Source organism: Tachyglossus aculeatus, chromosome X1 (genome assembly GCF_015852505.1).
Source record: "Tachyglossus aculeatus isolate mTacAcu1 chromosome X1, mTacAcu1.pri, whole genome shotgun sequence".
NCBI classification, from domain to species: domain Eukaryota; kingdom Metazoa; phylum Chordata; class Mammalia; order Monotremata; family Tachyglossidae; genus Tachyglossus; species Tachyglossus aculeatus.
Genome location: NC_052101.1, coordinates 90,783,572 through 90,798,424, shown reverse-complemented (window position 1 = coordinate 90,798,424; position 14,853 = coordinate 90,783,572). Strand labels below are relative to the sequence as shown.

Genomic DNA, 14,853 nt, shown 5'->3' with positions numbered 1-14,853 from the left:
CTCTTGCCTGCTATTTGACCTTGGGCAAGTCACTTAATTTCTCTGTGCCTCAGTTTCCTCATCTGTAACATGGGAATTCGATACTTGTTCTCCCTCCTACTTAGACTACATGAACTGTCTCACCTGATTATCTTGCATCTACCCCAGTGCTTAGAGCAGTGTGTGGCACAAAGTAAGTCCTTAACAAATACGGCATTATTATTATTAAATGAATTGTTTGCTTTGGGCAAATGCTACACCTTCCCCTCCATCTTTCCTCATCCACCCTTCCTTTCTTCCCTTTCCCTCACTATGTAAGCCCGGGTAACTTTATTCATTCATTCATTCATTCAATCATATTTATTGAGCACTTACTGTGTGCAGAGCACTGTACTAAGTGCTTGGGAAGTACAAGTAGGCAACATATAGAGACGGTCCCTACCCAACAATGGGCTCACAATCTAGAAACGGGAGACAGGCAACAAAACAAAACATGTATACAGGTGTCAAAATCGTCAGAATGAATAGAATTATAGCTATATATGCACATCATTAACAAAATAAATAGAATAGTAAATATGTACTTTCCCTCAAATCTTTATCTAGATTTGCTTATCACTGCCTTTTCTGAGAATGAAGCGGGCATAGAGCTGTAATTTTTTTCAGTGATTGATCTTTTTATAACCTTAAGGTTACAGTCATTTTATAGGAGAGGCCACCGTGTGCTCTAGTGTTGGCATCAGGCACCAGTGGTTAAGAGGGGGGAAAGGGAAACCCGTCCACCAGCAGGACTTGCTCTTGGGCTGTTTTGGCAGCAGCGGTGATGGTTGGCACTGAGCCATCCTCTCTCTCTCTCTCTCTCTCTCTCTCTCTCTCTCTCTCTCTCTCTCTCTCTCTCTCTCTCTCTCTCTCTCTCTCTCTCTCTCTCTCTCTCTCTCTCTCTCTCTCTCTCTCTCTCTCTCTCTCTCTCTCTCTCTCTCTCTCTCTCTCTCTCTCTCTCTCTCTCTCTCTCTCTCTCTCTCTCTCTCTCTCCGTCCCTTGATGCCCAGTGGGACACACAACGAGGCAGCTGAAAGGGGGAGACTAAATCCCAGAACAGACTATCACTGGGATCACAGAGGCAGCAGGCACCACTGTGCCCTCACCCACGTTACAAGCCATTTCTGAGTATGGCTTAGCTAAGGTCAGGGCACTCTTTCTTGGCACCATCTTCCAACTGCAGGTAAACTCTATTACATGGTGTTGGCTTGGCTGGGTTCTTCCATCACAATACAGGATATTAAAGCTATCACACTGTGAGAGTTGGCTAGTACTTTGTCAAGTCATTCAAAACTTCAAGTGTTTACAAAGGCTAATTTCTTAAAATCCATACTTTACCTGTCTGATTTTTCGACCAGCCATCGAAGCACTAATGTCTATCACAAAAACCACATTCTTAGGAATATTCTTAAGGTTTTTTGGAGCAAAAAAGTGTGCAAAGTATTTATTGACCACCTGCAATTCAGAGGAGATAAATTAGGAAATGCTTTAGAGACATCGGGATGTAAGTCTATGAGTATAAGAGACCGTGAATTTACCTGTAGGTCACAGGCTGTGTCTCGGTTCACATCATATTTTATCATAAATTCTCCATCCAGCAAGGATGTGGAGCAAGTTGGACAAGTCTGCTGTTGATCAACAGTTGGGTTGAAAAACACTCTCCCCTGAAATCAGCAGAAATCCACAACACCATCTATGGTTTACTCTGTTCAGAACTCTGCACGAGGAGCTTGGGAACTTATAACCGAAATGAAAGACAACAGCCTCTACCCTCAAGACGCTAATAGGGTAGACGAGCAGACAGGAACCGTCAAACATTCAATAGATTTAAAAGTGAAAACATAGATAAAAATGATACAATCACAACAAAGGAATTAAATGAAGTTTACAAAATCAACCGATAGAGACATGAATGCTAAGGTGAGGATTAATCAAGGAGCACACTTGGAAGAGGTGACATTTTAGAAGGTGGGCAGGGATGTGGTTTAGGAGGATTGCGATCACTAGAATACTAATAATAATAATCATAATGGTATTTGTTAAGCACTTACTATGTATCAAACACTGTTCTAAGCGCTGGGATAGATACAAGGTAATGAGGTTGTCCCATGTGGGGCTCACAGTCTTAATCCCCATTTTGCAGATGAGGTAACTGTGGCACAGAGAAGTTAAGTGACTTGCCCAGAGTCACACAGCTGATATGGGGCAGAGCCTGGATTAGAACCCATGACCTCTGACTCCCAAGCCCGGGCTCTTTCCACTAAGCCATGCTGCTTCTCCAGCAGCAATGAATGAAACATTTAATTCTTGCCAAATGCAGAAAGTCAATGAAAACTGAAACATCTTACTACAGTTAAGCAAATCAAATAAGAAGCTTCTTTTTAAACTGTGTGCCCCATGTGGGACAGGAACTGTATCCAATATGAATACCTTGTACCTAACACAGTCAATCAGTTAATGAGTGGTATTTAATGAGCACTTACTGTGTGCAGAGCACTCTACTAAGTGGTTGGCGGAGAAACGCATGGCCTAGTGGCAAGAGCATGGGCTTGGGAGTCAGAGGACATGTGTTCTAATCCCGCTTCAGCACTTGTCTGCTGTGTGGCCTTGGGCAAGTCAGTTAACGTCTCTGTGCTTCAATTACCTCATCTGTAAAATGGGCTTTAAGTCTGTGAGCCCCACATGGGACAACCTCATTACCTTGTATCTACCCCAGTGCTTAGAACACTTAGCAAATGCCATTATAATAATTATTATTATTCTAGTGATTGCAATCCTCCAAACCACATCCCTGCCCACCTTCTAAAATGTCACCTCTTACGTCATTAATGGAGCATCCTTTGAGTCAGGGTCCCTGGGACATTAAATAGGCAGCTAAAAAATATGAACGATTGTAAAAAAAAAAACCATGCACTCAGAAATACTCATTGTTACCCTATTTCCTGAGAAGGACTTTTCAATGACTTGGGACAGGTCACCAGAGTGGAATGATGCCTGGGCTTCCAACATGCTGATACCCTGGGGCTCGAAGAGGTCAGCTTCGATCTGAAACATTCAAAGAAAATACTGTAAAAGAGACATTCTGGCAAGCAGCTACAGCCTATGGTCTCACAAGAGACAGCAGTATCTGCCAATATGGGACAGCTGAAGTAAGCAGAAGGGATTCTGTTTCACCCTAGTATTCACAGGAATGTGAGCCCACAGGCTATGATGAACAAAGTACCACACAGGCCAGGTAGGTGATGATGATGATGATGATTATATAATTATAATATAATTATAATTAATAATTGTGGTATTTGTTAAGCGCTTACTATGTGCCAAGCACTGGACTAAGTGCTGAGGTAGATTCAAGATCAACGGGTCCCACATGGGATTCACAGTCTAAGTAGGAGAGAGAACAGGTATTGAATCCCCCATTTTGCAGATGAGAGAACTGAGGCATAGAGATGTGAAGTGACTTGCCCAAGATTACGCAGCAGGCAAGTGGCAGAGCCGGGATTAGAACCCAGGTCCTCTGACTCCCAGGCCCGGGCTCTGTTCATTAGGCCACACTGCTTCTCCGGTTAAGGGAGGAATCCCTAATCGCATACACCAGCTTTGTTCTCTATAGGTACAAAGAGAAAAAACCTTATGACAATTGTCGCAGAACATTCAAGGCTTGAACAGAACTCTTAGAAATTGTTGGGCTACAAGTCCTAAAGGCAGCAGGTGACAGAATAAGATGATGACTTTCCCCCATTCTCTTGCCCTTAAAAAGCATGGAGTATAAAGGGCTTGCCTGTGCTCTTGCTACTGGAAACCTACTTTGCTAGACTAACCCTGGCTCACCCCAGCTTACACAAGAAGTACTGTAGTAGTAGTATTCGTCTTTCAACTTATGTACGGCAGCAGCCAATAGGGCTAACAAAATGCTGGGCCTCATCCAGAAGGAGATAAAAAATGGAGCTTTGACACTCTATAAAATGGTAGTTCGCCAAAATGATCAAGAGGCTCGAGAAGCTTCCATCCAAGGAGAGACTAAAAAGATCAGAACTATTCAGGATGGAAAGATGGAGGCGGAGTGAGGAGGTGGTGGAACTCAATCATGTCGTGAGGGGTGTGGGCACGGCAAATAGAATTATTGTTCACTGAAGCCTGCTGCATCACCATACCTATCGAAACTGGAAAGTGGTGGGCTCAAAGCCAACCAAAGGAAACACTTCTTCACCCAGCAGGTGGCAAGTATATGGAGTTCATCACCATGGGAAGTTGTGTAGAATGACAATATCAGAAGGTTCAAGAGAGGTGTGGATAAATCAACTCATGGACGAATAGTTCATGATGGATTACTTGAGAGGAAGTTTGGAATGGAGAGGAGGAAAGTTACGGATGTTAGCTGGTCCATGTCAAAGAAGGTAACCATCACCCCCCCAAGCATCTTGGTGCCACTCTGGGAGACAGAATCCTGAGCTGCATGGACCACGGATCGGACCCAACAATGGCCTTGCACATGGTCCAGTGTTCTTCTTCTTATAATAATAATAATATTATTATTGATAAGCACTTACTATATGCCGAAGCACTGTTCTAAGCGCTGGGGTAGATGCAAGGTTATCAGTTTGAACACAGTCCCTCTCCTGCTTGGGGCTCACAGTCTAGGTAGGAAGAAATGGGATGTAATTCCTATTTTACAGATGAGGAAACTGAGGCCCAGAGAAGCCAAGTGACTTTTCCAAGGTCACACAGCAGACAAGTTGTGGAGCTGGGATTAGAACCCAGGTCATCCGACTCCCAGACCTGTGCTCTTCCATTAGACCATGCTGCTTAAGGCTTGGACTTGTGCTTCTAGGCCAACTTTACCGTGAGTTTTCATTCTCCTCTTCCCCTGGCTTTTCTAAAAATAGGCCAGGTCAGGTCAGACAGAGCAGCCAGGGCTAGATGGCTTGAAAATCACAGGAAGACTTACCTCAAACTGATTGACTAGCTGTTTAGGTTTAACCTTAATGATGATTTCATATTTCCCCAAGTGTCGCTTCAGCAGCTCCTCGTAGGTCAGCTCAAAAGTGACTCTGCTGCCTGCTGCGATATTTACAGAAATGGTGAATTTTTCCATTTTCCTCCCTGAGGCCCTAGAAATGGGAAATGGGGCAAAGAGAGATGAGAAAATCAGTAGCAGTGGCCCTCCATGTCCTTTCATGTGGTAGAAAGTAACCCCAGTAAAGGCAGATTGCTCTTCAAACAATTCTGCTTTGGGAATGATGGTTTTCTTCAAACCGAACTCTGGGCTCTTCAACACCTCCGTTCTCTCACAGAGTCTCTTCTCCCCTTTCTCTTAGGGGTGACTAAGAGATAGATGAGGATGGGTCAGGGTGCGTATAGGTTGACGCCCCACCACTCCAGATGAGCAACCACTGCATGTTCCTGAACTTTTAGAACTACAAACTCTCGATATTCAATCTGCCAGAATTCCAGTGAAAATGACCTCCTTTTAGTTCTATTCCATTTTCTTGGGCTTGGTATCTACAGCCTGTGGTGACAGGTGAAGAAAGCACACACAACACACACAAACACACACACACACACACACACACACACACACACACACACACACAAACACACACGCACACAGAGGACAGAACAGCATCCTTACTTCACCAGGGCTGCAGTCTCTCCCCGTGAAACAGCTTTTTGGTATTGCCTCCTTGCCGCCATTTTGTCTTTTATGTTTCCAGGATATGGGATCCCATCCACCGTGCTACAGAAAAGGAAAACAAGAGATTCGTGGAGCACCTGCTCTTTGCTGATCCTTCCAGGTAGCTTCCTCAGGCAACCCTCCTGCTCAGAACTTTGAAGTGCTCTAATAATAATAATAATTAATAATAATAATAATAATAATAATGGTATTAGTTAAGCGCTTGCTATATGCCAAGCACTGTTCTAAGCACTGGAGTAGATACAAGGGAATCAGATTGTCCCACATGGGGCTCACAGTCTTAATCCCCATTTTCCAGATGAGGTAACTGAGGCACAGTGGCTTGACCAAGGTCACACAGCAGGCTAGTGGAGGAGCCAGGATTAGAACCCACATCCTCTGACTCCCGAGCCTGTGCTTTTTCCACTAAGCGATGCTGCTTCTCTCCCTCCAAGAGGCTCAACGTATAACATGCTGAAGTTTGGGACTCATACCATCCCCTTCGTACCAACTCCCTGCCCAGAGTAATAATAATAATGGTATTCGTTAAGTACTTACTATGTGTCAAGCACTGCATAAACCCTGGGGTAGATACATGATAATCAGGTCCCACATGAGGTTCACTGTTTAAGCAGGAGGGAGAACAGGTATTGAATCCCCATTTAGCAGATGAGGGAACTGGAGCAGAAAGAAGTGAAGTAACTTAACCAAGGTCACACAGCAGACATGTGGCAGAGCCAGGAGTAGAACCCGCATCCTCTGACTCCCAGGCCTGTGCTCTTTCCACTAGGCCATGCTGCTTCCCAGTGTAATAATAATAATAATAATAATAATAATAATAATAATAATAATAATAATAAAACAATCAAGGTATTTGTTAAGTGCTTACTAAGTGGGAAGCAGCATGGTGTAGTGGCTAGAGCATGGGCCTGGGAGTCAGAAGGTCATGGGTTCTAATCCCAACTCTGCCACTTGGCTGCTGTGTGACCTTAGGCAAGTCACTTTACTTCTCTGTGCCTCAGTTACCTCATCTGTAACATGGGGAATGAGACTGTGAGCCCTATGAGACTGTGTCCAACCCGATTTGCTTGTATCCACCCCAGAGCTTAGTAAAGTGCCTAGCACATAGTACGCACTTAACAAATACCATAATAATAATAATAATAAGCACTGTTTTAAGCACTGGGGTAGATACAAGTTAATAAGAATGGACACAGTCCCTGTCCCACATGGGGCTCACACTCTTTCTTACGCCTCACTTTACAGATGAGGTAACTGAGGCACAGAGAAGTTAAGTGACTTGTCCAAGGTCACACACTAGACAAGTGGCAGAGCCGGGATTAGAACCCACATCCTCTGACTCCCAAGCCTGTGCTCTTGCCACTAGGCAACACTGCTTCCCAGAGTAGGGGCCTTTGCCTCACTGGAATAGTTCTATCACTCCCACAGTTTTCTGCTGGATCCTAGAAGGGCTGAGTTCAACCTAAACCTTCTTCTCTCACCCATCATGTCCCTTAGGGTGCCCCAAAACTGTCCGACCAGAACTATCCAGGACACCTGCAGCCCAGAGCTTGTACCCTACAAGCTTCTGAGCAGTGCTGAATCCTTGTGACAATCCCAGGGGCTTCTTGACTAACCACAAGGCCGGAAGAATCCTGGGCCAGGGGTTGGATGAGTCGCAGCTTATTGAGAACCCACAACAAGGAACCTGATAAAATGCCGATGGTAATAATCGTTGTGGTATTTCTTAAGCACTTACTATGTGCCAAGCACTATACTAAGTGCAGGGGTAGATAGAGGATGGACAGTGTTCCCGTCCCATTTGGGGCTCACAGTCTAAGTAGGAGGGAGAATGGATATTGAATCCCCATTTTACAGATTAGGTAACTGAGGCACAGAGAAGTGAAGTGCTTGCCCAAAGTCACACAGCAGGCAAGTGTCAGAACTGGGATTAGAACCCAGGTAACCCAGGTCCTCTGACTCCCAGGCCCGTGCTCTTTCCACTAAACTATAATGCTTCTCATGCTGTGACCCCTGGGCTTGGGAGTCAAGCGGGGAATCAAGCCCTAACCAACCTCAGCTTTATGGTAGCCAGACCCATGCTCTACCATCATCCAATAACAACAATAATAGTAATAATAATGGTATTTGATAAACACTTACTATGTGCCAAGCAGTGTTCTAAATGCTGGAGTAGATACCAGTTAATCAGGGTAGACACAGTCCCTATTGCACATGGGACTCACATTCTTAATCTTTATTTGATAGATGAGGTAACTGAGGCCCAGAGAAGTGAAGTGACTTGCCCAAGGTCACATAGCAGACATGTGGCAGTGCAGGAATTAGAACTCAGGTCCTTCTGACGCACAGTCCGGTGCTCTATACACTGAGCCACACCGCTTCTCTTACCGGTCTTACCATCAGACTGGTCTTGTCTTGTCTAACACCATCGTAAGCACGCTTAAATGTATCTCCTTATTTGTTATCGATTTACTTATCCACTCTTGTCTATTATCTATCTTTATTCTCTCACTTCTATTGGTTAATTTACATCTACTGTTTCCCTCATTCGATTGTTGGCACATCTTTCATTTCTTCTGCACATCCTCTATATGCCTAATTCATTCAATTATATTTATTGAGTGTTTGCTGTGTGCAGACCGCTGTACTGCAGAGCACTTGATGCAGCGCTCTGCACAGTCAGTGCTCATTGAATGTTGGTGACACTCCCATCTGGCTCCCTGGTGGTAGGGTGTGAGGGTGGCATGGGGGTGAACTGATTCGCAGTCCTTTGAACTGTGGCAGGAACTCCCTCATCTTGTGGAGCTAGCTGCAAACTTCCACACTTCTGCTGAATTTGAGGAGTTCCTGCTATAGGACTTGTAATGTCACCGATTTTAAATTGTCACCAATTCAGAGCAGAAATGAACCTCTAACCGCACCCAACCTTCTCAACCAAGGTTTCCTATATATCCATGATGCCGCCAGTCAGTCAGTCAGTCAGTCAATTGTATTTATTGAGCTCTTACTATGTGCAGAGCACTGTACTAAGTGCTTGGGAGAGTACAATATAACAATATAATGGACAGATTCCCTGCCCACAATGAGCTTACAGTCTTCCCCGAGGCATTAGCTAGAATGCAACTGTACCAGGTAAATTGCATGTATCTGCAAAATTTAACTCAAACCCCAGTTGGTGGGGGAATACATAGGGAATACATACATGATGAAATTGCTAATGAAGGCCGTCTTGGGTATCTCGACATCAAAGATGATTTCCTTAGATACATTGGCATGGTTGACAGCTCTGCTGGTGATTACATTGTGGGCAAATCGTGATGTCACTTTGCTGTTGACCTGCATAGTTTGGATTTCCACATCATTGATGACCTGAAGATGAGAGATGTTGATTATTTTTCATCTCTGGACCTTAGAGAATGTAAAAAAAACTGTATTCCTGGGATAGTTTTGATTTCTACTCTGGAGTCCAACCCCCTGATCTTAAGGAAAGGACTTTGGCTCTTGAAAGATCATCCAAAGGTCCCTGGCCCAGGAAATCGCAGGGTGAAATTCTCTAGGCAATAAAGTGTCAGTGTTGGCCTACCAGGGGGAGAATGCCAAATACTTCTCAGAAGCCAAACTCCTGCCACCAAATTGTTTCCAGGGGAAAAGAATCCAAAAAGTGAACTCCAAGAAACTTGATTCACCTGGCTCAGAAATGACCAAGCTAACCACCCAATCATACCGAGATCATGAATTTGGCAATCAATGCAGACTTGATCTATGAATCAATTTGGAATTGGGGATAGTACACTGGGACCATTGAAAAAGCATAAGCTCCTTGGAGGCAGGAAATGTGTCACTTCATTATTATGTACTTCCCAAGCACCTAATACAGTGCACTGCATCATTCATTCATTCATTCATTCATTCCTGCGTGGCTTAGTGGAAAGAGCCCAGGCTTGGGAGTCAGAGGTCATGGTTCTCATCCCGGCTCTGCCACCATCAGCTGTTTGACTTTGGGCAAGTCACTTGACTTCTCTGTGCCTCGGTTACCTCATCTGTAAAATGGGGACTAAGACTGTGAGCCCCACCTGGGACAACCTGATGACCTTGTATCTATCCCAGTACTTAGAACAGTGCTTGGCATGTACTAAGTACTTAACAAATACCATCATTGTTATTATTCCCTCTAGAGGGCAAGGATTGTCTCTCTTTATTGATGTATTGTACTTTCCAAGTGCTTAGCACAGTGCTCTGCACACAGTAAGCACTCAATAAATATGATTGAATTCATTAATTCAATTCAATTGTATATATTGAGCACTTACTGTGTGCAGAGGACCGTACTAAACACTTGTACAAAATAACAATTAACAGACACATTCTGTGCCCACAATGACCTTGCAGTCTAGTGGGGGGAGACAGACATTAGTATAAATCAACTGCAGATCTGTACTTAAGTGTTGTGGGGATAGGAGGGGGAATGAATAAAGGGAGCAAGTCAGGGTGACACAGAAGTTGGTGAAAGAAGAGGAAAAGAGGGCTTAGTCAGAGAAGGCCTCTTGGAGGAGGTATGCCTTCAATAAGGCTTTGATATTTTTGATTGTCTTCAGTTTACACATGGTCCCTCACTTCCTGTCTGGAATTAGGAACCAATTCTGGGTTGGGGACAATGTAATTTCTGTTGGACAGAGAGAGATGCAGGTCTGGGTGGGCAGGAGAGCATTGGTGGTTTGAGCAGATAAAAAGTGTTTTTGAGTCTGAATGTACAAGGTTGCATTTGTGTGAGCTTGCCGTGTGTACTTGTGGTGGTTGTGTTGTCAGTCACATATTTGTTTTGTGTATACAATTTCAGCGTGGTGTGTGAATTTGTATTGTGTGCTTGGTGTGGGGGTAGTTTAAGGATAGCAATATATTATGTGCTTGCAAATAGACTAGATTTGGCACCCTATTGTTTAGTCAGAAATTGGCAATAAGAAGTCTATTTGTAATTCAGCTTTACCCTAAGAGAAAGATAAGCATGACTTAGTGGATAGAGCACTGGTCTGGGAATCAGAAAGTCTTGGATTCTAATCCCAGCTCCACCACATGTCTGCTGTGTGACCTTGGGCAAGTCACTTCACTTCTCTGGGCCTCAGTTACCTCATCTGTAGAGGGCACAGTCTCTCTAGACTGTGAGCCCGCTTCTAGACTGTGAGCCCACTGTTGGGTAGGGACCATCTCTATATGTTGCCAACTTGTACTTCCCAAGTGCTTAGTACAGTGCTCTGCACACAGTAAGTGCTCAATAAATACGATTGAATGAATGAATCTGTAAAATGGGGATTAAGAGTGTGAGCCCCAGGTGGGACAGGGACTGTGCCCAGCATGACTAACTTGAATCTACCCCAGTGCTTTAGAACAGTGCTTGGCACATAGTGAGCACTTAACAAGTACCATAAGTAAGGGAGGATGAAGAGACCTCCAGAGTGGTAAAACGTGGAGTGGGCGGGGGAAGGTGGGAATGAAGGCAAAGAGGTAAGGCAAGGAAGTGGGAACAGGAGAGAGAGTTGGAGGAGAAGTGGAGGAGCTAAGGATTACGTACTGCCTCTAAAACAGAAACACCTAGGCCCAGCCCTGAGCCCAGCTGATTGGCAGGACCATCCCCCAAGTTAGGGCCAATCACAGCAACCTACCAACCTACTGCCACTCCATTGCAGCAGCAGGCAACTGGAGTCCTGCTCCCCAGAAAGGGTCAAGGGCCTCCAGGCCCGGGGCACAGTTTGGAATCCCACTGAGAGGGACGAGCCTTGAGGTTGGCCCCCAAACCCTTGGGAGAGGTGGTGAAGCGAGGAAATGCTAGACACTCTGGCCCACGGTTGTGTGGTGGACACTGGGCAGGGTGGGGAGACAAAACCACTAGTCGCAGCAGTGGATCATCTGGGAGTCCCACCACTGAACTGCGTTGACGAGGAGGCGAGGGGGAGAGAGATTTAAGGACAGAACTTCTGCTCTTTAAACCCTAATCCTTCCTCTCCCCTCTCCTCACCCCTTCCACCTGCCCCCGTCACAGTGAGGTCCCTCATGGGGCTAGTTGCTCCAGGCTCCTCATCTTTCTGGTGCAGCGCTGGTGATTGATTGGCAATCTGTGGTAAATAATAATGATGGCATTTATTAAGCGCTCACTATGTGCAAAGCACTGTTCTAAGCGCTGGGGAGGTTACAAGATGATCAGGTTGTCCCACGGGGGGCTCACAGTCTTAATCCCCATTTTATAGATGAGGGAACTGAGGCACAGAGAAGTGAAGTGACTGGCCCAAAGTCACATAGCTGACAATTGCCGGGGCCGGGATTTGAACCCATGATTTCTGACTCCAAAGCCCGTGCTCTTTTCACTGAGCCACGCTGCTTCTTCTGTGGTAAATGCTGCTGCCTCCCCCTTTCTTCAGCCAATCGACTGTTTCTGACCTTATGTAGCAAGTTCCTAAGAATAATAATGAAGCAGCGTGGCTTAGTGGAAAGAGCACGGGCTTGGGAGTCAGAGGTCGTGGGTTCTAACCTGGTTCCGCCATATGTCAGCTGTGTGACCTTGGTCAAGTCACTTAACTTCTCTGTGCCTCAGTTACCTCATCTGTAAAATGGGGATTAAGACTGTGAGCCCCATTACCCTGTGATTACCTTGTATTATTATAATGGAATTTGTTAAGCGCTTACTTGGTGCCAGACACTGTATTAAGCACTGGGGTGTATACATTCATTCATTCAATCGTATTTATCGGGTGCTTACTGTGTACAGATCACTGTACTAAGCTCTTGGAAAGTACAATTCGGCAACAGATAGAGACAAGCAAATTGGGTTGGACACGGTCCCTGTCCCGGCATAGGGCTCACAGCCTTAATCCCCATTTTTACAGATGAGGTAACCGAGGCACAGAGAAGTGTAGTGACTTGTCCAAGGTCACAAAGCAGATAAGTGGCGGGATTAGAACCCATGGCCTTCTGACTCCAAGGCCTGTGCTCAATCCACTATGCCATGCTGCTTCCCTAGAATTGGCCTACCCAAAGTCCCCCTCCACCCACCTCAAGCAGGATGTGGTTGAAAATAAAGGGGCAGAACGCCTGCTGCGTTTAGTACTGGGAAAAAGGCAAGGGGCCCTCTTCAGCCAAGCGAGCCATTCCTACCCTCAGCAAATAACGGGCCGGGTGGGGAACCAGTCCATGCAGTTTGGTTACATACCCCAGAGTTCCTAGGCCGTGATAGTGAAACATCCGATGCTGGGAGCCCAGGAATGAAGGCCAACCAAATGGGCACCAGCAGCCGAAGATCCATTTTGTCAAGTGAGAGTCAGTGTGAAGCCCACATGCTAATAACAGACTGTTTTCAGGTTTAATCAGTAATGTGATGTCGAAACATGGATTAAACATTAGACGAGCAGGAGATGGTAAATATTTGAAAGACAGAACTTCTTTGAGTGGTCCGGGGATGAGCTTAGTTAGCTCCCAGCAGAAAGCAAGAATGTAGAAATGTCACTGATTGCATGATGACCAGAGAAACTAAGCACCCGCAAGTTGCAAACCATGAGACAGGCACCGTGGGATGTCATCTCATGTGTTTTGTTTTGTTGTCTGTATCCCCCTTCTAGACTGTGAGCCCGTTGTTGAGTAGGGACCGTTTCTACATGTTGCCGACTTGTACTTCCCAAGCACTTAGTACAGTGCTCTGCACACAGTAAGTGCTCAATAAATATGATTGAATGAATGAATGAATGGTGATGGATTGATGATGAATATCAATTTTTTAAAATTCCATAACGCTGAGTGAACTTTTCAACATGAAGGCAGTAAGCCCACTCTACTTTTCCCAAAAAGTCAGAGGTCTCCATTCTTTCAGTCGTATTTATTGAGCACTTATTGGGTGCAGAGCACTCTACTAAATGCTTGGGAGAGTACAATACAACAATAAACAGACACATTCCCTGTCCGCAACAAGCTTACAGTTTAGAGTCTAGTCTACATCATCATTAGCAGCAGCAGCAATCTCTTGGTTTTTCTTCCCACGTGGACTGTGTAAGGGTGTGCAATGCCTGGGCCACAGGCACCAATGTCAACTTAACCCTTCACTCTTCCCCCTCCCCCACAAAGAGGTCCCACACAGAGCTACGTTGTGACATGGTACGTGCTCCAGAGAGGGATGAGCCTGGCGCATAGCTCCGTACTGCAGCCTCATCACCCAGACCAATCCAGCCAGCTTCTGAGGCTCTTGCTAGGTTGCAGTGCTACCCTGGGGGCCGGAAAGGTGAGTGGCTGAGATGGAAACCTCTGCTTGGGCCAGTGTGGCCTGCTGGGGTAGAGGCCACATTGAGGTAGGGGCCAGGGGAGGCTCCATTTCAATGTGGTCCCTTTGGCCAATGCAGCCTTGGAGAAGCAGCGTGGCTCAGAGGAAAGAGCCTGAGTTGGGAGTCAGAGATCATGAGTTCTAATCCCGGCTCTACCACTTGTCTGCTGTGTGACTTTGGGCAAGTCACTTCACTTCTCTGTGCCTCAGTTCCCTCATCTGGAAAATGGGGATTAAGACTGTGAGCCCCATGTGGGACAACCTGATTACCTTGCAACCACCCCAGCACTTAGAACAGTGCTTGGCATATAGTAAGTGCTTAACAAATGCCATCATTATTATTATTATTATTATTATTATTAACAGAGGACGTAGGATGATTACCCTGCCTTAACTTCTCTCCTCCAATGCTCCAGATAATAATAATGATAATAATAATAGTGGCATTTGTCAAACACTTACTATGTGCCAGGCACTGCATTTAGTGCTGAGGTAGATACAAAGTAATCAGGCAGATAATTGCTCTCCCACACTTCAAAACCTTATTGAAAGCACATCTCCTCCAAGAAGGCTTCCCTCACTAAGCCCTCCTCTCCTCTTCTCCCACTCCCTTCTGCGCTGCTCTTACTTGCTCGTTCATTCATCCTCCCTGCCATCCCCACAGCACATATGTATATATCTGTATAGAACTGTAATTTATTTACTGATTGATTTATCTCTTTATTTTAATACCTGTCTCACCCTCTAGACTGTAAGCTCGTTGTGGGTAAGAATGTGTCTGTTGTTATATTGTACTCTCCCAAGCACTTAGTACAGTTCTTTGCACACAGTAAGCACTCAGTAA

The 14,853-nt window shown here is 45.3% G+C and overlaps 1 protein-coding gene across 1 annotated transcript in view; it reads right to left on the bottom strand.

Annotated features, from left to right (window-relative positions):
• Window positions 1-13,005, bottom strand: part of LOC119950351 (inter-alpha-trypsin inhibitor heavy chain H3-like) — a 40,947-nt gene extending 27,942 nt beyond the window's left edge. Inside the window, exons 1-7 of the mRNA XM_038772666.1 lie at window positions 12,912-13,005; window positions 8,916-9,082; window positions 5,651-5,755; window positions 4,967-5,129; window positions 2,953-3,063; window positions 1,557-1,682; window positions 1,357-1,473 (exon numbers count right to left, since the gene is read on the bottom strand). Of these exons, the coding sequence (XP_038628594.1) occupies window positions 1,357-1,473; window positions 1,557-1,682; window positions 2,953-3,063; window positions 4,967-5,129; window positions 5,651-5,755; window positions 8,916-9,082; window positions 12,912-13,004 (882 nt within the window). The 5' untranslated portion in view covers window position 13,005. The remainder of the gene's footprint in view (window positions 1-1,356; window positions 1,474-1,556; window positions 1,683-2,952; window positions 3,064-4,966; window positions 5,130-5,650; window positions 5,756-8,915; window positions 9,083-12,911) is intronic.
• Window positions 13,006-14,853: the final 1,848 nt, after the last annotated feature.